Source organism: Jaculus jaculus, chromosome 6, assembly GCF_020740685.1.
Source record: "Jaculus jaculus isolate mJacJac1 chromosome 6, mJacJac1.mat.Y.cur, whole genome shotgun sequence".
In the NCBI taxonomy this organism is placed as follows: domain Eukaryota; kingdom Metazoa; phylum Chordata; class Mammalia; order Rodentia; family Dipodidae; genus Jaculus; species Jaculus jaculus.
Window position 1 is genome coordinate 90,188,189 of NC_059107.1, and position 25,034 is coordinate 90,213,222.

Sequence of the window (25,034 nt, forward strand, 5' to 3'; positions counted from 1 at the left end):
GAAGTCTTATTTATTTACTTATTTATTATTTATTTTGGTCTTCCTGTAAGAATTATGAGACTTGCTAAATACAATTGACAGCTAAAATTCAGAGGAACTCTACCCAAGATGATTAGAATATATCAACAAACTAGGCTTCAGACAGTAGATGTATAAGGGGAAGAGGTAATGAAAAGAGGCTTAGGTATTAGGGTTTAGCATTTACTGGGGAGGGGAGGGTCCCTTCAAACAACATCTGTGACTTGGAAAAGCCAGCTTGGAAAACGACTCCAGTGCTGACCTCCAGCTGTAGGACGCTCCTGCCAGAGGCCCTGGCCCTCATCTGAAGGCAGCACCCTTATTTTGGGTGGGAGAAAGATTTGAGTGCCTGGCCTTGGCTAAGACTAGCCAGTTCAGACCTGGCAAAGTCAAAGAACGCAGGCAAAGAATAGCTCGGACTGGACCTTCTCCACCAGCTCCCTGCCGTCTGGAATTCGTGCTGCAAATGAAACCTGTGCTGACAAGAGAGCCTCTCCAGCCAGCGCCAGGGGCCGAGGAGCCCGCACCACGTGCTAGGGAGCGCCCAGCGCTGTTTTTCTCATCACCGTCCCCAAAGCGGTGGCAACAAGTGAGGACGAAGAATAGCAGAGCGCCACCAGCCCGGTGGGCGTGGAGGGAAACGGGCCTGCCCACTCCTCTTTCAAGGGAGTGAAAACCCAAAGATAAACCTCTTTTTCTTTTCCACTAGAAGAAATCCATCGAGCCCTCAGACAAAGTAGTCACGGAGAAGGCGAGGGGATCCCAGGGAGGGGCGACCAGAAGCTCCTGGGACACGCCCACCGCCAAACACCCTGGGGGCCCAGGAGAAGAACCGGGCGTCGGTGCCCAGTCCTGACCAAGGGAACAGCCCACCCTCACCCCAGAGGGCCTAGGAGGCACCGGGCAGAGCTGCGGGGAGGAGGGCGCACCGCGGAGGCGGATCCGGTCCCCTGGGCTGGGCAGGGCAGGGCAGGGCGGCCCCGGGCGGCGCGGCCAGGCCGGGTGAGAGCTGCTGCGGGCAGGTGGACTCGTCGTGTCCGCGGCTCTGGACGCGGCTCGCCGACCGTCACCGAGAGACGGCAAAGTGAGGATTAAATAACTGCCCCAGAAACGAGCCAGCCTGGTAACCGAATCCCCTAGGTGAGGATGGAGGAGGCCAGCACCACCCTAATTGTGGCACGAAAAGGGCTGCAGATAGCATCCTGGCGCGCCCGATCCGGTTCCCTCATTACCGCAGCGCCGCATAAGCGATTCTTTGTGGCAGGCCAATTAAAAGCTACCTCTTTCGGGGAACTGTTTTGCTTCGTCGCCGCTCCGCGCAGGGCTGGAGCCTGGGCGGTGGCGGCGGGCGGGCACGCGGGGGGGCACTGTGGAGAGGAGGTCGGGGAGTCGGGGGACCCACTGGGCCTCGCCTGCCATGAATGGGGCTTTTCTCGAGCGCACACAGAGCGCGATTCACGGGTCTCCGCGAGGAACCAGCTTAAATAAATATGGGCAGGGTTTCAGCCCATCTGGAAGCCATCGCTGCCAACCCCCCAACGCAAACAAGCCTCTCAGAGAGGGGACTGAGGTCTCTCCCCCAAGCGGGAGCACTTCAGAGTCAGGGCTGAGTAATGCAGATGTGGGTCAATCATGCCGCAGCCAAGAACTTTCCCAAACTCGTGAAAAGATGCGGGGGGGGGGGGGGAAGGGGGTGCATGGCGAACTCTAGGTTTCTTACATTTCGACGGCCACATTGACTTCGCCTGTCCCTCACCGCACATCTTAGGGGTCCACAGACCCGAGCCTGGGGTGTAGGGGTTTAACTAGATGGGCAGAGCCAGAGACATGTAGAGTCACACTTCTGGGAGGAGGAGGAGCGACTGAAAGTTTGGACGCCCCCCCCCAAAAAAAAGCTGTGGAATTGACTCCCTGCCAAGAAGGATGTCGCTAAGCGCTCTCTGCCACTTAAGCGAGAGCCTCTAATATCAGATGCAGAACTGGGAGATTATTGTAGTCACCCAACTAATTCCATTGCTGGCTAAGGACGACCACAGTCAAGAAGACAGTGGGTATGTGCTTGCAGATTTAGGACAGGAATATAGTCAGGTGCTAGTTCAGACCACGCACAAACTCGTTGTATTCCCCAAAACTCGAGGGCCCGGCGCCGAGGGTCTCCCGTGCTGAGCTGCTCTGCAGGCTCCAGCTCTGCCCCGCCACAGTTAGCCCGGGCCCGCCGCCTTCCACAGCGTCCCTGGAGACAGCCCAGTGGCGGACAAGAGGCGCGATGCTGTGGAAGGCAGAATTCGTCTGATCCCACCCCACCCCGCCCCCCCCAAAAAAAAGTTTCACCTGCGACTGATTTACAATCTGAACATACAAAGACGGAGATGGAATCCCAGCCTTCGGAAACGTGCCCAAACACGTGGAAAAAAATGTCTGTCTACCTAATACACTTTCCAGGCTTCGTTTGTCCTGAATATAATCCCAGACAGTGAGTGGACCTTTCCCAGGGAGATGGTGGAAAGGTGCGGTCCGAACAGCCTTTGGATCTGGCTACAGTTATCTCTAACTATAATTGGTTGAAATAGTTATAGCCGTGCCCCTCTCCCCTGCAACACACACACACACACACACACACACACACACACACACTCACGCACACGCAGGCACCCCATGCGGAGCCCATGGCCGGTGCAGAAACTTTAAAAAGGAACCCATTGTAGAACGTCCTGAGGGAGGGGGTCACTTCCCGGGGTCATTTGGAAAGCCGGTTTTAAGGGAATGTTGTCTTTCAGAAGTCAAGTTTCTGCATCCTCCAGCAGACGAGACGGGGCTAGCCCAGAGGGGGAGGGAATTCCAGAGAGGCGCTAAGGTCGCTTTGTGGCCTCAGATTTCAACCCATCAGTGTCCGAGTTGGTCCTTTGTCTAAAGCCTCCTTCGACCCCTCCAACCTCCAGGACCAGGCTGAGAAAGTCTATCTATCTATCTATATTTTTTTTCGCTTGCTCGCTAGCTCTCCAACTTCTAGGCTCAGTGGACCGTGACTTAGTGCTGCGGCCAGGCGGGTTGTGCGCCTCCTTAGCAAAACCGATGGAAGAGAGCGTTCGTATCTGTGTTCAAACCCCGAGGATCCGACACTTTGCAAGTCCACGTTCTGGCTTTAACGTAGGGACCTGCAAAGGTCTGGGGCTCCCGCTGGGACAGAGCACCCCTTCTCTCCAGAAGCGGGCTCCGCGAACACCGTGCGCCCCAGTCTCCGCGCGGGACGACGGCGAGAGCCTCTCCGCCCGACTGCCGGGGGCCCCGCGAGCCCTGCAGGCTGGGAGGAAGAGCGCGAGGGACGCACGGCGGCGGGGAAGGAGCCGGGGGGCGACTTACGGGCATCCAGGCCCTGACACCGCAGGACCGCGGCGACCAGCAGCGTCAGCAGCACCAGCGACCGGGGAGCCCCGAGGCGGATCATGTCTCACCGCGGGGCCTGGCGGAGCCTGGCCCGGGGCGAAGCGAGGCGAGGCGGCAGGAGCACGGCGCGGGTCCGGGCTTCTTCTACCGCGCCCTCATGCAGGAGACCGGGGGAGCGGGAGGAGGAGGCGGGAAACCCGGCAGCCCAGCGGCGCTCTGCGACTTCAGCCCGCCGCAGCGCCCGTTATATGCTCCCGGCCCTCTCCGGGCTGGCGAACGGGCCCAAACCGCGGGCCGCCCCCAGCCCCCCGCCGGGCTGAAACCTGAGACCCCGCCCCCGGAGCCCGCCCAGACCCGGCCGGAGCCCGCACCTGCCAGAGCCAGACCACCCCCACTCCCACCTCGCCAGCCCGGCTTCCCGCCCCCCTCCCCTAGTGTGCCCAGTGGCCTGATCGGGCGGGGCACCCAGACTGCCCCGGTCCCCCCCACACCTGGGGCTGCGGCACTGCCCCCTCCAGCCACAGGCGGGAAGGGGAGCCCCCGCCCCTCCCCTCGGAGCTCTGCGGAGTTTAGAGGGGAGGGGGATGTTTGCAGAGGCGCAGGCCTGGAGCCCTAGACCCAGGACGGAAAAGACTAGGAGGGGACGAGGGAAGCTATACCAAGCAGCAGCCAGGGGGTAGGCGGCAGAAGGGGCCGGGGGAAGAATCCAGTGAAATCCAGAGTCCTAAATCTTGGAGGCAGGCTAGCTGAGTCAGGTCTGGGGGGGTGGGGGCGAGGGGATTGCCCCGACTTGCCTTGTAGCCCCTTACAGGGAGGACCTGCCCCTGGACTCCCACCTGGAGGTTCAGAGCTGACAGCCCCCTTCTCCAAGCCCCATCCAACTATGGGATGAAAGGGCCTCCTCTGCAGACTAGGCAGACATTGGCCTAAGCCAGGAAAGGGGCTGGAGTGTTCCAGCACAGAGGGAGACCTGTGTGAAGGTGTTGGGGGTTGAGCAGGGCAGGCCTGGGAAGGGATGCAGAGACCTGAGGGAGCTGAGACCGCACATGCTACCCGGGTGGGTGTTGAGGGGGGAGACACTGTCTAGTTTCAGTCTCTTGCTGGCGGAGGTCCTGGGTCCCCAGGGGAGTGAGCGCTGCTATCCGGGATACAGCAGCTCTGGCCAGGGACAGTTGGTCACTCTGTGGCTCTGGCCAGGAAGCCAAGAGGCCGCTCCAGCTGGACCTGGTTCTGTGAGCCTTGGGGAGAAGTGCCAGAGTTTCCTAGTTGGTCCCCTGGTCCCGGGCTTCCTGCCTCACATCACCTTCCCTAATGAACACCCTCCTGCCTTAGCCCAAGCTGTCTTCTTCCCAGAGTTAGCCTAGCTCTTCCTGGCCCCTGGTAAAAGTCCTCTGATAAAAGTCCCCAAATAGCTCTTTGCCCCCAAGAGTGAGATGATCCTCTAGAGACCTTTACACAAAATTAAATGCAGAAGTTGGAATAAAACTGGGTAGCAGAGGCTAGTAAGCGAGAAAGGAGCCATAAGCCAGGGAGGAGAGAGGACTTAAGGGCTCTCTCGTATTGTATATGTAAGTAGAAGAGCAGAAACTGGGGGATGGAATGGCCTAAGTGAGATCAGGGGAAGAGATTGAGTAAAGGAAGGGGGGATAATCAAAATCTAAGACGACATGAATAAGTCATATGGAAAACCTACTGTTTTGGACAATGGGCATCCAGAAGCCATAGACTGTTACTAGAACATTTTCAGTGCCAGAAATGGTGTACCTTCCAGTGAGTTGTTGGCCAGGGAGGTCCCTGATGCCCCCAAAATATTACAGGTCATTGTGAAGAGTCTTGGTTTCCCACCAGGAATACGTGCTAAAACCATATTGCTGAAGACTCCACATGCTTGGGCTGCAAGGTCACTGAGAAATCCTGCTGGAATTGAGCTGAAAACCTCCTCCCTGTAGACCAGCTGACAGAAAGCTGGAAAAAGCCATGCTGCATGCAGCTCCATCAGAAGTCACCAGTGGAGATAAACAACAGTAGACATTGCAAGGCCTAAATTGGGCCAGCCAGGCCAAATGAGCCAGGGGGTGCACTAGTGGCATGTCAGTCATGGGGGAAACCAGCTGCTCTCTAATTGGACTGGAGGCCCGCTCCACAACAGGGTAAACATGCCTGATACTGAAAACCTATGATGGAGGAAGTCATGAGCCCTAGGGGTATAACATCTGCTGGTGTCTGGCTAAATGCATATATTATGCTTACCAAACTGCCCAGAAGGCACTTTTCTTAAGGTTCATACCCTTATATAAATACTACTCTCACTTTTGGTCAGAGAAGCTTCTCTTTTCAGACGGCAGTGACCTTGGGATGACTCAAAAAGCACCATAGTGCTGAGAAGAAGTGACAGAGGAGTGCTCACTGAAACATCTCCTTCACACCTTCCAAGGCTCAGGGTCCATTGCAGAAGAGGTGGCAGAAAGAATGTAAGAGCCAAAGGAAGGGTAGGACAAGTTACAATGTGCTCTTCCAGACACAAAGTGGCCTGGATATCCATGACCTCACAGTGCCTGACACTACCTACACAAGACCATCATAAGAGGAGGAAAAGATGATGACATATTAAAATAAAAGAGAGACTGAATGAGAGGGGGGCGGTATATGATGGACAGTGGAACTGTGAAGAAGAAAGTGGGGGGAGGGAATTATCATGGTTTATTGTCTATTATTATGGATTTCAATAATAAAAAATAAAAATTAAAAAAATTAAACTCAGAACTCAGGGTCTGGTTGAAACAGTACGGTTTGTAACTTTCTACAGCTTATTGTGATGAACTTAAATTGTGGCAAATGTTACTTTAGGTTCAATATAGTCTCTTCCAGGAGACAGAGGAATGTTTATTCTAGTTTAGAAAAGGGTCCATTAATCATAATGAAGATAAGCATTCATTTAATGTGAAAAATTTCCTATCACATCAATGTCAGGTTCATGAGAAGATGCCACCATCTCTAGAGCTACTGAACTGAAACTGTCTTCCCCACATGGTAGGTGAGGGGTCTAGTTGGCTGAAAATAGGGGTCCTACATGGCCGTCATCATTCACTTGCACCTTTAGAAACTATATGCGTGACAGGAGACAAAACAGCTAGAAATTAGACACACCATCAGTGTATCTACCTCAAATCAGACTGACATAGTTAAGCAGTTCGAGTAAGTCAGTGAATTTTATGAGGGCAAAATAACCATCTCACTATTTTTTTCTGTTTTAAGGAAATATAAAATTTAGACTTGTGGGGAGGCAAGGGTTGAACTTGGGGGCTTGAGGTACGCTATGCAAGCGCTCTACCACTGTGCTATATCCCTGACCAAATTTAGACGTATACAGACACAGCCTTATTAGGAAAGATGTTAATAGGTGGACACTATAAAGAAAAGATCTCTTTCTCTTCCTCTACCTAAATCCATTTAAAAATAGCGATAAAGTAAGGAAGGATTCACATTCCAAAGAGGTAGGCTTACCCCAAATATGGCAGGTGGTGAATGACACCTTCACATAGACAGCCTTGGAGGAGGGGTGGGTCCTCCTGACACCAGCCTCTGTCGGTTGGGCTCAGTTCAGACAGTCTTTCAAGATGTGTTTATGTTTTCCTTTGGCATTTATTTCTGGGCCGCAGTAACAGGATCAGGACTGTCCAGAATAGGGTTTTCCAGATTTATGGTGTACATTCCATTCCATAGGAGCATAAACGTGCTACTATGTATTCTCCAGTGCAAACGGCACTAAGAATCCCACCCGGCCTCAGGCCTGTCCCAGTGCTGTACAAACTCAGTTGAGCATTGATGCCAGACACCTACTACTGCTGCATGAAGCAGAGAGACAGAACTCCGATGCCACCTCCAGATCCAAGGGGATACAAGAGAAAAAGGATGGTGAAAAATGTTGCAAGAAATACACTCTATTTCAAAGGAAGGAAAGGAGAGAAGGAGGGAGAGAGAGGGGAAGGATAGGAAGGAAGAACATGAGCACTGATGTCAGAAAATGGACAGAAAGGAGAGAAGACAGGAAGGAGCACTCCTGAAGCCATAATCAGAGGAAGATTTCCTAGGGGAAGTGAGTTTCCAAGGACATGTGGAATTTAGAAATTTAGAAGCACAGTAAAAGCACACAATGGATCCTGTCCTCCTCCCTCTTCCCCCCAGAACAGAAGCTGGGGAGATGGGTCAAGGGATGCTTGTCTTACAGGTATGAGGACCTTAGTTTGGATCCCCAACAGACATGTAAAAACCTGGGCAAGGAGGCTGTCATCCCAGCACTGGGGAAGCCAAAACAGAAAGATTCCTAGGACTTGCTGATACACTATTCTAACTGAATGAGTGAGCTGTAAGCTCATCAAAAGACCTTGTCTCAAAATGGAATGGCTTAGCCGGTAAGGTGCTTGCTTGCAAATCCACAGGACACAGGTTCAATTCCCCAGGACCCACTTAAGCACAAGGTGGCACATGCTTCTGGAGTTCATTTGCAGCAGCTGAAGGCTCTGGTGCACCCATTCTGTCTCTCTCTCATAAATAAATTAATTAATTTTATTTGTCTTTTTTTTTTTGAGGTAGGGTCTCACTCTAGCCCAGGCTGACTTGGAATTCACTATGTAGTCTCAGGGTGGCCTTGAACTCATGGAGATCCTTCTACCTCTGCCTCCCAAATGCCATCATGCCCAACCCAAATTAATTATTTTTTAAAAATAAGATGGGAGCTGGGGAAATGGCTCAGCAGTTGAAGGCACTTGTTTGCAAAGCCTGATGAATCAGATTTGATTCATCAGATCCATGAGGTGGCACATATGTCTGGAGTTCATCTGCAGTGGCAGGAGGCCCTGGGGTGCTCATTCATATTTTTTTTCTCTCTCTCCCATAAATAGGTAAAAAAAAAATTAAAAATTAGATGGAGGGCTGGAGAGATGGCTTAGCAGTTAAGGCTGTTGTCTGAAAATCCTACAGACCCAGATTTGATTTCCCAGGACCCATATAAGCCAGATGCACAAGGTGGCACCTGTATCTGGAGTTCATTTGCAGTGGCTGGAGGCCCTGGTGTACCCATTCTCTCTTTCTCTCTCTTTCTCTCCTTCCTTCCCTCACTCTCTCTCTCTCTCTTTCTTCATCTTTTTTTTCTCTCTCTCTCAAATAAATAAATGAATTATTTTTAAAAATTAGATGAAAAAACAAAACAAAACAAAATCCAGGCATGATGGCACATGCCTTTAATCCCAGTACTTGGGAAGTAGAGGCAAGAGGGTCGCTATGAGTTGGAGGCCACCCTGAGACTACATAGTGAATTCCGGGCCAGCCTGAGCTAAAGTAAGACTCTACCTCAAAAAACAAAACAACAGGGCTGGAGAGATGATTTAGTGGTTAATCACTTGCCTGTGAAACCTAAGGACCCAGGTTCGATTCTCCAGGTCCCACACAAGCCAGATGCACAAGGTGGTGCATACATCTGGAATTCGTTTGCATTGGCTGGAGGCCCTGGTGTGCCCATTCTTGCTCTCTTTCTCTCTCTCTCTCCCTCTCTGTCTCAAATAAAAATAAATAAATATTTTTTTAAAACTAGATGGAAAGCAACTAAGGAAGACATCCAGTGTTGACCTCTGGCCTCCACATACACACTCATACATGTTCACACACATGCACACCCATGCACATATAAATAAGCATACACACAAGCACATCACACACATGCAAACATTTTAATAAATAAGCACTGGATGATGAGTAGTCTTGGGTGGCGCTGGTCATAGAGAAGGTGTGGTCTGCATGGCCAGAGTTACAGACACAGGGTTCCTATGCTCTAGATGCAGGCAGGCCAAGGGCAGTATTGGGAAATGGGATGGGACAAACCTTTGGAGAAGGAAGCAGGACTAATGCCTTTCTCTGGGGAGGAGGTTTGTTCTTTCAAGAGGGAGTTGTCAGGCTTGAGAGATAGCTTAGTGGTTGAGGCACTTGCCTGTGAAGTCTAAGGACCTAGGTTCAATTCTCCGGGTCCCATGTAAGCCAGATGCACAAGGTGGCACACGCATATGCAGTTGGTTTGCAGTGGCTGGAGGCCCTGGCGTGCCCATTCTCTTTGTCTCTGTATCTCTCTCTCTCTAATAAATACAAATTAAAAAAAAACTTTTTTAAAAAAAGAGTGGGTTGTCATAGAGAAAGGCTGCTTTTCATGTGCTCTCTCCCGCCTAACCCTGCTTGCCTTCCTCCTTTTCACTATGAGCTGAAGCAACAGGAGGGCCTTGCCAGTGCCATGCTTTTGGACTTCCCAGCCTCCCGAAGTGTGAGCCAAAAGAGCTTCGTTATCAGGCATTTTGTTATGGTAACAGAAAATGAGCCAAAACAGAGAGGGATGGCAAAAAAAAAAAAAAAAACCTGCTTTAGGGTATGACTGTGGCTCTTCTCAGAAGGTCAGCTCCTTCTGCAGTAGGTTAAAGGTCACTTCTATGTTCCATTTCTTCAATAGGAAAGGGGGTCAGAGTGAGGAGGAAAATGACCCATGATGAAAACGTCACTCCTGGCTACCGCGGGGTAGAGTGGAGGAGCGTGGGTTCTGTCACCTCACCTCCTTCCCACTGTGAGCCCTTCAGGATTCCTGACAAATGAGGGCTCCCTGATGGGATGCAGCATGGAAAGCAAGGAGCCTGCTGGGTGTCTCTGGGTCTAACAGGGTATGTACCATCTGGGAGGAAGCCAGTCTCCTGGAAATCATGTTCATCCTGCCCCATGGGTGGGGTAGGCCTGCCTGCCAGGAAGTCCCTGAAAAGCTCAAGAGAACATGCAGTAAGTTTCTAAAGGCTCTATTGCCAAAAACAACATGCAGAGGGAGCAGGACAGTGTGTGCAACAAGCCCAGGAAGGCACCTTGTCTGTCCCCATCCAAGGCACCTGTCTGGGCAGCCATGGATCCACAGTCCTCCACCAGACTCAAGCCTCCAGGCTCATCTCCCGGGATCCCAACACCCACTCTTACTCCTTGATGGTCTCTCTCGCTCTACCTTCCTTCTTGTCGCCCCCCCCCCCCGCCCAGTCCAGCATTTTTTCAGCTCTACTGTGTTGAACACTAGCTATGTGCACTTACTAGGAGGTGTGGGACCCCAAAAATGATCTAGTAGACATGGATCCTTGCTTCAAGGACATTACTACCTCAAAGGGGAGGAGAAACACACAAAAAGCCAAACTGTGAGGTGAACACATTGTAACCCCGTCTATCGTGATGTGGAGGGGTGTCCTGCTGTGCTGTGGAGCACCAAGCAGTGTCCTGTGTAGAGGCACCAGGACTCACTCTTATAACTCTTCTTGACATAGCTTGGGGTGTGAAGGGAGTCTGGTCGCATTTGTTTGTGGGATCACTGATCTGTCAGATCCTCAGGCCTACCTTTCTCTGCACATTGTCTCCCACCCCAGTGTACTACTAGACTAACAACAACCCCCCACTTCAGTTGCATTGGTTCCTTGCCCTGTGGGGCCCCTGCCCTAGACGCCTCTTCCAGCTGCATCAGGGCTGCAATTCTTGTGGGAATTAAAGAACCCCACATGGACCCCACTCCTCTACCGTGGCCTTCTTGTGATCATATGTGAGGAAACGAGTATGAAGCATCAGCAGTGCTCAACTGGGCAGGCTCGGAGTCAGGGTTCTGGTCCTTAGTGTCCCCACGCTTGGCCAGCACATCAATACATTTCTCCAAGAAAGAAAACACAACTGTCAAGTTTATCATACAGGCTAGTGACGGTTGCAAGCTTGGAGAGAAGATAAGTTTGATGTGGAAAGACCAATATCTGGGGAAAAGCTACCTGCAAAGCTCTCTGTTTGATGTGATACACTCTAGAGAGGATCAAAGAAGTAAGAAACAGACACTTCTTGGGCTCTGGATAGCACCAGTGGTCTATTCTGAGATAAGGAGAACAGTTTAAGAGAATGATTATATCAGGTGCTCTAGTCTAAGTCTTGCTTAAAATTGTGTAATTCAATTTATAAGTTACTTTCCTCAATTGTGAACTTTCTGCTTAACTGTATTAATAAAGGGTTTTGTTTGTAGAGAAGATACAATCAGATAGAAAATAGCATGTACCCGTTTACTCAGTCCACATAAGACAGAGCATCTGCCTGGTGGTGGAGGGGCACGATTGCAGGTTGTGGGGTGAGAGGCACCACCTCCAGTTTCTTCTGTGCTACATCTTTGATCCTAGCAGGATTTCGTCCCCCCCCCCCCGCCCCCGGGGATCCCTTGAATAAATCTGAAAATCAACCATTGTGAAGCCGAAACAAGACATCACCTGGTCAGAGATGTGATTTCCCTACTCAGTGTGGCTACAACAGATGGCTTCTTCGGCTTCTGGGACTCAGTGTCCCTCATCTAAGTCCATCTGTCTCGCCTGTGACTGTGGCACTTGCCTATGGAGAGAGGACGATTAACCAGGAACAGAGATGGGCCTTCTCTGGGCACCTCCTTCCCAGGGTCCAGGAGAAATGCCTTAGAGAGACCAGCATGTCCCAATTTGTCTCCTTTCAAATTTGCTTGAAGAAGAATCATGTCCGCTGCACCAGGACATCTCCAGCCACCTCGTGGGCTTCAGTGACTCCTGATGAAGAGACAGATGCTTTGGCAAGGGAGACCACTTTCATCCCTGGCAATTGTTGCTATCTGAATCACAGGCTTACAAAGTGTAAGAGGCAACCTGATCATTGTCTTCTGCTGAGCTGATGCTCAGTGAGCTGTCCTGGGTTCAATTCCATGAGAATGCTAATTGATGCCCAAGTAAACATCAAGTAATCAGCTAGTGTTCTACATGGCAATAGTCTTTACACAAAGCACAAGTGCCCTGGCCTGAGCTCACATGAATTGAGCACCTACTGAAGGTCTAGACACAGGCACCAAGTACTAAAGAACCATTTCATAGTTCCTGTCACCAAGAAAGCTTCTATCCATATTCCAAAGGCCAGCAACTTGAGTAGCACTTAACATGAGATGTCGCTCTCTAAAACAGAGCAACCCAGTGAACTTTCTGTGAAGATAGATCCCTCTTTATGCCATCCAGTATGATGGCCATGGCCACGTGGGGCTTTATGCACCAGAAACAGCTGAGGAAATGAATTTTGAAAGTTTGCTCAATGTTAATGACTTATAATTTGAATTAAGCAGCTATTTGTGGCTGCAAGCCACCATCCTGGATGGCATATGCAGATGATCTTGTCACTCAGTGTGCTTCGCAGGTCGGCAGCATCACCTCACCTGTGGCTGTCCAGGCTCCACTCTGGACCCACTGAATCAGAATCTACATGTCACCAGATCCAGGGTGGTTGCACATCATAAGCTGCGGGTGTGGTTTAAAGCAGTAGTTTCCACTGTTGACTGCATACTAGAATCAATGGGGGACCTTTTAAAACTCCCAATTCTGTGACAACCCCAGACCAAATAAGTCAGAATTTCTGAGAAAGGAGTGCAGGTATCAGCATTTTTGAAGGGCCCCTGGTGATTCCAATGCCTGAGACAGAACCGCGTTTCTCGGGCCCCATAGCCAGCTGGGGTTGTACTCTGATGGATGAGCCCATGTGAAGGCCAGCAGCTCACTTCTCAGTCTCTGAGTTCATCTGTTGGGCCTGGCTGGCTGGGCAGCCAAAGGAGCTTATTCATTCCTCTGCAAGTGTAAGAATTGGCTGGGGCTTATGTTTGTTTCCAGCATCTAAGTGAGATGTTCATTAGTTTCTGACAAAACATGTCCAAATACCACACCAGCAAAGGGTACTGAACAGGCCTGGGTGACTGCAGCCTGGGAAGGGCTGATTCACTTCCTCACTCTGGGGCCTGCAGAACCCTGGCATCCTAGAGCGATCTCCATGAAGGAAGCCATTCTTACCATGGCAGGGTGGAGGCCACTGCTTTTTCCAAGTCCCGGTGCCTTCAGCTGCCCCTGTCTGGAGCACAGCAACCCTTGGAGGGGGCACTGGAGCCAGAGAGAAGGAATGGGTTTTCCTGAAGAGCTGGGTTCTCTCAGCCTGTTGATTTGAACAAAACCTCAGAGCTCCAGCGACTTTCTAGTGATGAATGACATTTGCGGAGATCAATGTTCATCTCTAAGCTGGTGAAGGTTGGGGCAGTAAGTGTCTGAAATGGGCTCTGAGGAAACTGGGTACCATTAGCAGGAAGGCCATCCCACAGGGGTGGAGCTGCTAGGACAACATCAACTAGCAGTGTCATGACGAAGAACACCTGTCTCGCAATGCCATAGAATTTCTTAACTCATTGTGGTCACAGCTCTTTACATGTGCCCACTCCATTTCAGTCTTCGAGGGCTGGCTCCACACAGCTGGGCCCTTAGACTACAAGAGAACGAGCCATAGTGTTTTGTCCATTTGGGGCAAAAAACGAAAAGGTGCCAGTACTGGTAAAGTCTCAAAACACTGGCACAAGGTGCCTCTGCCTCCCTTCTGAATGCAGGTAGCAAACATCCTGGAGGTACCCCCAAGAAAGGCTACAGGTGAATGAAGCTTTTCTGTTTCTACTGGGCAGGAGCCCAGTTCCAGAGGAGACTTAGGATAGAGGCAAGGCGCATTGTCACCTTCTTAGGCTGGGTGACCTAGGCCCAATGAGAACAGCAAGAGAAAGGTGGACAGTGTTTTCATCTCCTCCAGAAGCTTCAACTCACTTTCTTTTCCTTGTCTCCATGAAGTTGCTCTGCTGCCCCCACCTCTACTATTGTCTGAGCTGCACAATTAGCGCTTTGTTAAATGGACTCTCATCTGCAATAGCACTTCATTAGCAAGCCATAAAACATCAGAGCCCAGCCCACTCCTTAGCAATCTTAGCCTTTATACTCTTGACTTGGGATGGGAGGGGGAAGCCTAAGGGCACTGCTATGTTCAGACATATTGGAGGCCAAGGCAAAATGAAAACTCAATAATATTGTCCTGTATTGATTTAAATTTTTGGCGATTTTTAATCAAGGTTTTTTACACACATTATTACCTTTGAACTATTATTTGAAAAATGCTCTTGCCAGGCATGGTGGCGCACGTCTTTAAACCCAGCACTCGGGAGGCAGAGGTAGGAGGATCACCGTAAGTTTGAGGCCACCCTGAGACTACATAGAGAATTCTAGGTCAGCCTGAGCTAAAGAGAGACCCTACTTCCAACCCCCCCCCAAAAAAATGCTCTTTAGCCAGGTGTGGTGGCTGCCACTTGGGAGGCAGAGGTAGGAGGATAGCTGAGAGTTCAAGGCCACCCTGAGACTATATAGTGAGTCCAGGTCAGCATGAGACCCTTCCTCAAAAAAAACAACAACAAAAAGTGCTCTTTATCTTGATTACTAAGCCCATTACAGACTATACTCTGAGGGTTTTCTCTGGGACTCTGAAGAGATGAGTTTTCTTGAAGAGCTGGGTTCTCTTATCCTGTTGATTTGGAACAAAACCTAAAATCAGGATATAGCTCATTGATAGAGCTGTTGCCTAGCATATTTGAGGCTCTAGGTTCAATCCCCAGTACAACACAAAGTAAAAATAAAAAGCCGTAACAAGGCTGGGGAGATGGCTTAGTGGTTAAGGTACTTGCCTGCAAAGTCAAAGGACCTCACTTTGATTCCCCAGGACCCACGTTAGCCAGAGGCAGAGGGTTGTGCACGTGTCGAGTTCATTTGCAGTGGCTGGATGCACTGGGGCACCCATTCTCTCTCTCTCCCTCTCTCTCCCCCTCTCTCTCAAATAAAAAAAGTCACAACGAAAACTTGCTCATTATACCACGTGTGGTAGTGCATGACTGTAACCTCAGTACTCAGTGCTCAAGAGTTTGAGTTCAGCCTATATAAGTGAGCCAGTCTCAAAAGGAGAGAAGGAAAAGGCAGGAGGAAGTAGTTTACACCCTAGGTCAGGCCCTGGCAATAAGGGTGGGGACTTGCCTAAATTCTGATCAGTGGTAAAATGAGAGCTTGAATCTTCTGACACATCCGTCCACTCCTTCTTCTTTGCCAGCTTCAAGTACAAAGCCCTGCTTCTCCAAGTAAGTAGGGAGCTCTGAACGTGTGGTGTAATAACATTTGTGGCACAGGAACTCTTAGACATTTATTAGTCAGTTAAAGAAGCAAAGTTATCTGAAAATTCAAGAAACGTCACATCTATTCCTTAAATCAGGCAAGGTCATGTGTAAGTTGAGCTGGTCTTTATTAGAAGGACCCTAATCAAACACCTTACCAGCCACCTAAAGACCTTGTTAAAGGGCGCTCAGAGGTCGTGCCTTCCTCCCCAGCAAGCTACTGCTTTGCTTCCCGGGGTTGTGAGCGCCTTAAAGGCCAGCAGTGGACCTTGGCCCTTTCTCCTTTGTCCACAAGGATGCAGGATGGTGGCCATTCACTCAGTCAATACTGATTGCCATTAAAACAAAAATGTGTCGGGCGTGGTGGCACACACCTGTAATCCTAGCACTTGGGAGGCAAAGGTAGGAGGATCACTGTGGGTTCAAGGCCACTGTGAGACTACATAGTGAATTCCAGGTCAGCCTGGGCTAGAGTGAGACCTTACCTCAAAAAAACAAAACCAATAAACAAACAAACAAACCAAAAATGTACATACCCTTCAAAGGAACTGCTAGTGGACCTAGACTGTCAACAAGAATGCTTCCCATAGGAGCCAGAGGTTCCCTGCGTACCAGAGGTTTTATGTCTCACATCCCTAGAACCCCAGCAATGATTTTTGACAAAGTTTATAGGAAGACCTAGGAAGAAATTTATTCTAATATGCGAGGCAGGAGATTCCTTAGTGATCTGAGTCCAATATGACAATGAAAACTAAGTATCTGTGGGTAAAATGTTAACACTAAGATTTGCTGCAAACTATTTATTCCATGGCGTGGGGGCGGGGAGTGGGTGAAGAGGGTACAGTTACAGGACTGGACATTAGTTAAAGGTGTTGAATGATGAGCGCTTCTATTATATCATATGATTTGCAAACTCCCAACCCAGAAAGGTATCTGATTCTGGGCTCATGAAGATGCTAGTGCATTTATGCACGTCATTCCAACACTGTCTTGTGACTTTCTTAGCTTGGGTTTGCCTGCAGGTATAAACTCCATGGGGCACAGTTCGTCCCAGGTAGAGATTTAGGCCTTGGGCTCCCTGGGGAGTCTATTATTCTCTCCTGAAAGGAATGAAAGGGACAGAGCAAAGAAAGGAGAAGGAAGGAGGGAGAGAACTTTCTAGATTGCATTGAAAGGCTGGCCAGCCTAGTGTGGGAATCTGCCATTCTCATGGTTCTAGATCTCTAGGACCACTGCCCAGTGGTCTCCCTGCAACTTCCTCAAAGCCTGGAGAGTTTGCTGGTGTAAACCCAAATTCTTTCCTTCACTCTTACCCTCCCTTCTATTTAGACTTCGACATCCCCTACAGTAGACCAAGGGTACCTGAGGTCATTTTGTCCATCTCCTCCCTCCCCACTAAATCTCCTACCAAGGGCTGCATGAGGTTGGAGGAAGCTCAGCGTCCCCCACCTTCTCCCAGAAATATGGAGCCACACTGGCTTGGCGAAGACCATATAGTTCGAATATGCTTGAAGAAGAAAATTCAGAAATTCCAAGCTCTAATCCCAAAGCAAACCTCCCTAGCTCAGGTGGCTGTGTCCGTCTTGTCCCTCCAACAAGCTCCATGGAGCCTGGGCGGCCAAGCCGGAGGCTTTGAAAATCAACTTGTGTTTGAGTTGTGAAAGCACCAATGTCTGCAGTGTTTGCCCAGCAGAGAAGCGACATATTTTCTCCCTTCCAAATGCAAACTCAAAAGATGCTCCACAGATTTTCTTCAGACTTTCCACAGGAAACATAAACAAGGAAGAAAAATGACTGTAGGTGCTGAGACCCGAAGTGGAATGTCAGCCCTGAAGGAACTGGCGGCAACAAGCACTTCTCTGTCCTTGTGAAGACTTCGGGAGCTGGGCTGCTGCCTTCCTCTGAGTAGCCTTCAAAGGCAGCCTCTGAGAAGCTGGACCAATTCTAGGGTCTGACTAGACCCAGTTTCCCCTCCACTGAACGGACAGCCTGTGCTTGAGCTCATCTTTCATCTTTCTTGTGTTAACTGGGGTGCTTCAACCCCTGAAGCCCAGCAACACTGGGGACATGCACCCCAGGGAGCCCAAGGCTTCAATCTGTACCTGGGTAAGAACTGTGCCCCATGGAGTTTATACCTGCAGGCAAACCCAATCTAAGAAAGTCACAAGACAGTGTTGGAATGACGTGCATGAATGCACTAGCATCTTCATGAGCCCAGAATCAGATATCTTTCTGGGTTGGGAATTTGCAAATCATAAATCTGCAGACCAGCTTGGCCCAAAAAAAGGCTCCAAACCCAAGAGACACACAGACCCAGTCAGTGTGGCTGTCCTAGCAATATGGATGAAACATGCCAATTATTTGTTAGGAGCTACATACATTGTGTAGCTGTTTGGTGGAGTGAATGCATATGCCAGTTGATTCATTATAAGCTACATACCAGGCCAGGCATGGTGCCACATGCCTTTAATCCCAGCACTCGGGAGGCAGAAGTAGGAGGATCGCTGTGAATTTGAGGCCACCCTGAGACTACAAAGTGAATTCCAGGTCAGCCTGGGCCAAAGTGAGACCCTACCTTGAAAAACCAAAAAAAAAAAAAAGCCTATGGCAGGGGAGGTCATGAGCCTTAGGGATATAAAGCCTGCTCTTGGATAAATGCATATATTATTTTCACCAAATTGCTCTGAAAGCACCACACTTAATGTTCATATTCATATATTAATGGTACTCTCACTTCTGGTTAGAGAAGATTCTCTTTTCAGATGGTGATGGCCACTGGGATGACCCAAAAGGCAACATAGTGCTGAGAAGAAGAGATGGAGGAGTGTCCAGCACTGAAACATTTCTATCACATCCTCCAAGGCTCAGGGTCCTTTGCGGAAGGAATGTAAGAGCCAAAGGGAGGGTACCACCCTTTACAATGCAACTATCCAGACAGAAATTGGCCTTGATATCCATGACCTCACAGTGCCTAGCAATACCTACACAAGACCCTCATAACAGGAGAAAAAGATGATGACATCAAATTAAAAGAGAGACTAATGGAGAGAGGGAGGGGATATGATAGAGAGTAGAGTCGTGAAGGGGAAAGTGGGAGAAGGGAGGGAAACTCATGGTTTATTGTAAGTAAGTATAGAAGTTGTCAATAATATATATATATATAGTTTGCTGGGTGTGGTGGCGCACACCTTTAATCCCAGGACTTGGGAGGTTGAGGAATAAGGATCACCATGAATTTGAGGCCAGCTTGAGACTATGTTCCAGGTCAGCATGGGCTAGAGTGAAATCCTACCTTGAAAAACAAAAAAACAAAAGCAAAAAAAAAGTTGGGTGTGGTGGCGCACACCTTTAATCCCAGCATTTGGGAGGCAGAGGTAGAAGGACCGCCATGAGTTTGAGGTCACCCTGAGAAAACAGAGTGAATTCCAGGTCAGCCTGGGCTAGAGTGAGACCCTACCTAGAAAAAAGAAAGAAAAACAGAAAAAAAAAAATGTGTGTGTGTATGTATGTGAGAGAGAGAGAGAGACAGAGAGAGAGCAAGAGCACAGCCTACATGTGGAGGTCAGAGGTGTCTGTGCTCCACTTTCTCTGAGACAGGGTCTCATAGAACTGTGAACGAAGGTGGGACCAGCTGGCCTGCCAACTTTGCATTCCCCTGGCTCCTTCTCCCATTGTGATTGGGATCACAGATGTGTGCATCACTTTGCTTTATGTGGGTATTATGGGATTAAAACCAGACTCGCAAGCTTTGCAAGCAATGGTCTTTAACCACTGCGCAATCTTCCCAGCCCTGCATCTATGCTTCTTTTTTTAAATTTTATTTTATTTATTTGCAAGCAGAGAGAGATAAAAGACAGAGAACGGGCATGCCAGGGCCTCCAGCCACTGCAAATGAACTCCAGATGCATGCACCCTGTGCATCTGGCTTACATGGGTCCTGGGGAATCGAACCTGAGTCCTTTGGCTTTGCAGGCAAGTGCCTTAACCACTAAGCCATCTCTCCAGTCCCTAGGCTTCTTATTTTTAAAAAATCTCTATTATGCATTAATACAGCCCTTGAGATAAGTCAACCAAACCAAACTGCTATCATCATTGGAAGGTGCTTGTGAGAAGTTCAAGCTTCCAACTAGAACTTGGTTTTGATGTACCAAATTCTTGGAAAACTCCAGAAACCACAAAGTTCATCTATCCTGTTTATCTGAAGCCAGTCCAAGAATCTAAATGGCTTTCAATGGTTGCAAAGCATGAATTGGTCCCTTCACAGGAAACTTAACTGAACTGCAGAGCACCTGTCCTACTTGTGTGTGGTGCTGCTTCTGGTGCGGTGACATGGGAAAGAGGTTTTCCCCAGGTATTTCTGTAGGGAGAGCCACTAGCTACGGCTGGCTCTGAGGGGAGACGTGGAGGAGGAAAGGAAAGGCTCTGTGCTGGTGAGGGTGAGGATGAGTGACACTGAAGTTGCCAGGGTACCATGGCTTGGGCATGGGCTCTGCAATCACCCAGATCTGGGCCTAAAGGGCTAACTAGAACCGTCCTTTTAATTTCTGTGCAAGCTGATATGCTGACATGTTTCCTGACACATTAAGGTGGTATAGTACTAATACAGGCTGGGTATATCTTCTCTGAACTATTTGGGACCACGAGTGTTTCTGATTTCAAGGTGTTGTTTTTTTTTCTTTTAAGATTTTGTGATATTTGCATAGTGAGATATTGAGAATGGGACCCAAACTTAAACATAAAATTTATGTTTTATATAAACACACATATATATTTAAAAATACACACACGTTTTAAAATATTTTTTTAAATTTTTATTTATTTATTTGAGAGCGACAGACACAGAGAGAAAGACAGATAGAGGGAGAGAGAGAGAATGGGTCTTCCAGCCTCTGCAAACGAACTCCAGACGCGTGCGCCCCCTTGTGCATCTGGCTAACGTGGGACCTGGGGAACCGAGCCTCGAACCGGGGTCCTTAGACTTCACAGGCAAGCGCTTAACCGCTAAGCCATCTCTCCAGCCCAATATTTTATACATATATAATTTTATGCCAATATAAAAATTTTTTCAGACCACATTTGTATAGTCTGACAAACTTTAAAAAATTTTCTACACTTCTGGGAGTTTAACTTAGGGCTTTACACATGCTAGACAAGGGTTCTACTATCAGGCCCAGGAGGTAATTTTATAATTTTAGAAAGTATTTTTAACCTTATTTTCTTTCTTCTCTTTATTTTATTTATTTGGTTTTCCAAGGTAGGGTTTCACTCTAGTCCAGGCTGACCTAGAATTCACTATGTAGTCTCAGGGCGGTGTCAAATTCACAGTGATCCTACTACCTCTGCCTCCTGAGTGCTGGGATTAAAGGTGTGTGCCATCATGCCTGGCTCTAGAAAGTATTTTTTAATATTTTATTTATTTATTTGGGAGAGAGACAGAGAAGAGGCAAATAGAGAAAAAGAGAGAATGGGCACACCAGGGACTTTAGCCACTGCAAATGAACTCCAGTCGCATGCACCACCTTGTGCATCTGGCTTATGTAGGTATTGGGGAATTGAACCTAGGTCCTTAGGCTTTTCAGGCAAGCACCTTAACTGCTTAACTGTCTCTCCAGCCCTTAGTATTTTTAGTGCATCTACATTTTGATTGAGATGTGTCATAAGGTTAAATTTGAAAGTTTCCCCTTCATCTTTGATAGAGGCAAAAAAAAAAAAAAAAAAGGAAAGAAAGAAAAGAAAAGAAAGAAAGAATAAAAACCTTCAGATTTGGAGCATTTGGGATTTTGGATTTTGGGGGGCTAAGTATACCGACCTTTTTAAAAAAACATTTTTATTGACAAGTTCCATAATTATAGACAATAAAGCAAAATGATTCCCCTCTCCCCACTTTCCCCTTCACAAATCCACCCTCCATCATATCCCCTCCCCTCTCAATTAGTCTCTTATTATTATTATTATTATTTATTTATTATTATTTTGGTCTTGTGAGGTAGAGCCTTACTCTAGCTCAGGCTGTCCTGGAATTCACTATGTAGTCTCAGGTGGCCTCGAATTCATGGCGATCCTCCTACCTCTGCCTCCTGAGTGCTGGGACTAAAGGGGTGCACCACCACGCCCAGCTAGTCTTTTATTTTGATGTCATGATCTTTTCCTCCTATTATGATGGCCTTGTGTAGGTAGTGTCAGGCCCTGTGAGCTCATGGATGTCCAGGCCATTTTGGGTCTGAAAAATTGCACTGTCAGCAGTTCCTTTGGCTCTTCCATTCTTTCCACCGCCTCTTCCACAGTGGAGCCTGAGCCTAAGCCTTCTTCACGGTCACTTCTCAGCACTATGGTGCTTTTTGAGTCATCCCCACTGGTCACCACTGAAAAGAGAAGCTTCTTTAACCAGAAGTGAGTAGCATTAATATGTGCTTATGAACCTTAAGAAAATGCTTACAGGGCAGTTTGGTGAGCATAATATATATGCATTTAGCCAGACAACTAGCAGGTATGACTCCTTCTAGGGCTCATGACCTCCCCCACCATAGGCTTTAGACTATAGACTATAAACTTACAGACTAGGCTTTCAGTGCAGTCCAATTAGAGAGCAGTTGGTTTCCCCCATAACCAACATGCCAATTGCACCCACATACCAACCTTTTGTTTTTGGTTTTTGTTTGGTTTGCCTTTTTGCTTGAGAGATGGGACCTCACTCTGTAGTAGCCAAGGCTCTTCTGGAACTTACTCTAGTACAGGCTGGCTTCAAACCCGTGGTGACTGTCCTGCCTCAGCCTTCTGAGTGCTGGGATTACAGGCATGAGCCACCATATGTCCCCAGCTGGGTTTTGATTTTTCTTTTGTCATTTGTTTTTGTTCCTACCTTTTGAAGTGCTTATGAGGATTAAGAACTTCAGTAGGGCACTGGCTATTAAAGCTGATTTAGGAAAGAGGACATAAGGGGGAGAGAGAGCACAATAGGAGGAGGAGGAGGAGGAGGGGTAGAATCCTGACCAGAAGACAGTAGCACTTCACCCAGAATCTGGGTGACCAGCTCCTAGTCCAGACAACTCAGACGTTTATTAAAACACCATTTGCAGCAGGTTCTGTGCACACTGTAGAGCTGTGCTGGCCCCCAACAAGGCCTCATTCACTTCCTCAGGCCCCTCAGACTCACACCCACCAGAACCCCCCCTCCCACTGGGTCTTATTTACAGAACCCCCCCCCCCATGTCTGGCTTTCTTCCCTCCCCTTGGCACTGAGTGGTTTTCTGATTTGCCTTTTCCAAATGTGTCATCTTCCAATGAGGTCACTTCAGCTGAAGAGCAAGGGATAGGTCACAGGCAACATTTCCTAAGAGCAGGGGTTCCTGGGTGATTTTAGGTGGGTTCTGGATGAGCGCTCTTGTTTAAATTGTTATGGTAAAGCAGGAAGAATGAAAAAGTTGACTGAAGGAAGGTACAAAGTCAATAGCAGCCCAGGGTGTCCTCTGATTCCACACGAGACCTCAGCTCTCACATAGTGCTGCCTGGACATGGCAGTCTGATTAGCGTGCTGTTTGCTGGGGACAGGGAGGGTCTTCCCTGGATATGGCTGTTTTAGGCCCTTAGAGCCCACTGACTAGTCCTGGCTCACGGGGTTGTCTGTCTATATTAGCCAAGGTCGTTCTCCTAAGACACTGCATTCACTGCCCACAGGAGAGAAGGCAGCTCCCAGGTTGGCACTCAAGAATATGCTCAGCATAGCAGTCCCATCCCTGCCCCAGGTCAGCCTCTTCTCCAGGCTCAGGCCCTCCTTGTCTGGGGTAGTGGGCACCTCCTTTTGGTCTCACAGCTGCCTATTCTGCTCTGTGGCTGTGAATTGCCAAGTGGCCTTCCACTGCCACCCCCATCCCCTGTGGGTGAGACAGCGTAGGACCCAAGTGAGCTTTGAGTGTGTCCCCAGCACTACTGCATGTGAACCCCTTGCCTGCTCTGCGATTCAGTCGTCTCATCTGCAGTGATTGGGTGGTGACAGTGACATCTTCCCCTGTCCAGGTGTGCTGGGAGAAGCGAATGGCAGGGTGCTCCTGGCATGGAACCTGATCCACAGTAACAGTGTGTGAATTGTGAGTCTGTGCTCTTGTCAAACTTGGAATTCAGCTACTTGTTTTCCAGGGACCAGGTATTTGATTGTGTTGACTGTGATGTCCTGCGGGGAATTCCCTGAATATATATGTTCTCTTAATCAGAGGTTCCATGGGGCCCTGGGAGCAGTCTCTTTTGAGGCTTCATGGACCTGTGGAAATTTGAGGAGTGTTTGTTCACGGCCATCCCATGGCCTTCTCTTCTCAGTCCAGCTATATTTGGCATCCAGGGTTCTTTCTTAAGCTGTATCTTCATCAAGTTTGCTCTAATAGCCAGTGTTTTCCCAGAAGCAGACATGGCTAGTAGAGATGCCATAAGAACCTTCCTCAGTGCAGAGGTGGAGGGACAGAGATGGTTCCTAAGGACAGTCAGGTTATCTGTTCTGAAGCCACCTGAGTAGACAGACTAGAAGGAGGCTACCAGAACATACCAACATCTCCTTGTTCCAGGCACTGGGCGAGAGGTACCCTCAAAGTTTTAGGCCCTGCTTCTTGATTCTTCAGGCCCTTGGTCCTTCAGTTCTTGTTCAGGTGGCTACAAAGTATGGAGGTTGGGAAGAATTCTCCAGCTGCCAGTGTGTGGCCAGAGGGAGAGCAGTCCCTGGCAGCATGCACTCCCTCCCCAGCATGGCCTTCTGTGAAAGAAATGCTGTGTTCTCTCCCTGCCCCCTAGCCACATCCCCTTCCTCCCGCAGAGGCCTGGTCCCCCAGGCTGCAGTCCAGCAGTCCCCTTGTGAGCAGACTTCCAGTGACACATGGCTTTGTTAGAAACCTCATTAGTGGTGACAGAAAAAAAAAAGAGGTAATTCAGTGAGGCATTCCAGGTGTCAGTCAAGAGGGGCTGCAGGAGGAAAAGGCCATTAAGCCATAACTAAGGTCAGCCCCCAGAGTACAAAAACAATAAATTGAAACCCGGGAGAGGGGCGGAAGGTAACTAGAGAATGGGGGTGGGGTGAGGTTCTCCTACTTAAGCTGGGGAGGAAGGGAGAGCCTCGGGGACTGAAGGGTTACCAAGTGTCTTGCGTGATTCTGGGTATCACAGAGACGAGAGCTAACCTGGCCTCTGTTATGTAAGCCCCTCAGATGGGGGTTGGGCCCAGGAGACTGAATCCCAGAGTCTCAGTACAGGCACTTGCAAGCCTGGATAGTCAGGGTTTAGCTAGAATACTGGCTGGGGAGGAGCCAGTCAACCAAGGCTCAGAAGTGCTAAGCTTCAGGTCAGGCAATGAGCTCAACCCTACCTATCTACAAACTCTTAGTACCTCAATGACATAAGTATTATTAGCTCCGTTTCAAAGATAAGGAAGCAAAGATACGAGAATGTGTTATTTTGGGGGCTTCCCTGACGCCCAAACTATTCACTTGATCTCTACCTACCAATGATGTGTGGAGCTTCTCAACCAGGGACACATTCCTTCATTCCACAATTAGTCATCAAAAGTCCGAATGGGTGTTGGGGTTGAGGCCACGCTGCAACT

The 25,034-nt window shown here is 48.9% G+C and overlaps 1 protein-coding gene across 2 annotated transcripts in view; it reads right to left on the reverse strand.

Annotated features, from left to right (window-relative positions):
• Col2a1 (collagen type II alpha 1 chain) overlaps window positions 1–3,589 on the reverse strand; it is a 29,383-nt gene extending 25,794 nt beyond the window's left edge. Inside the window, exon 1 of one of the 2 annotated variants that reach the window (XM_004668544.2) lies at window positions 3,379–3,589. In XM_004668544.2, the coding sequence (XP_004668601.2) occupies window positions 3,379–3,463 (85 nt within the window). In that variant the 5' untranslated portion in view covers window positions 3,464–3,589. The remainder of the gene's footprint in view (window positions 1–3,378) is intronic. The other variant, XM_004668545.2, reaches the window with a different exon arrangement.
• Window positions 3,590–25,034: the final 21,445 nt, after the last annotated feature.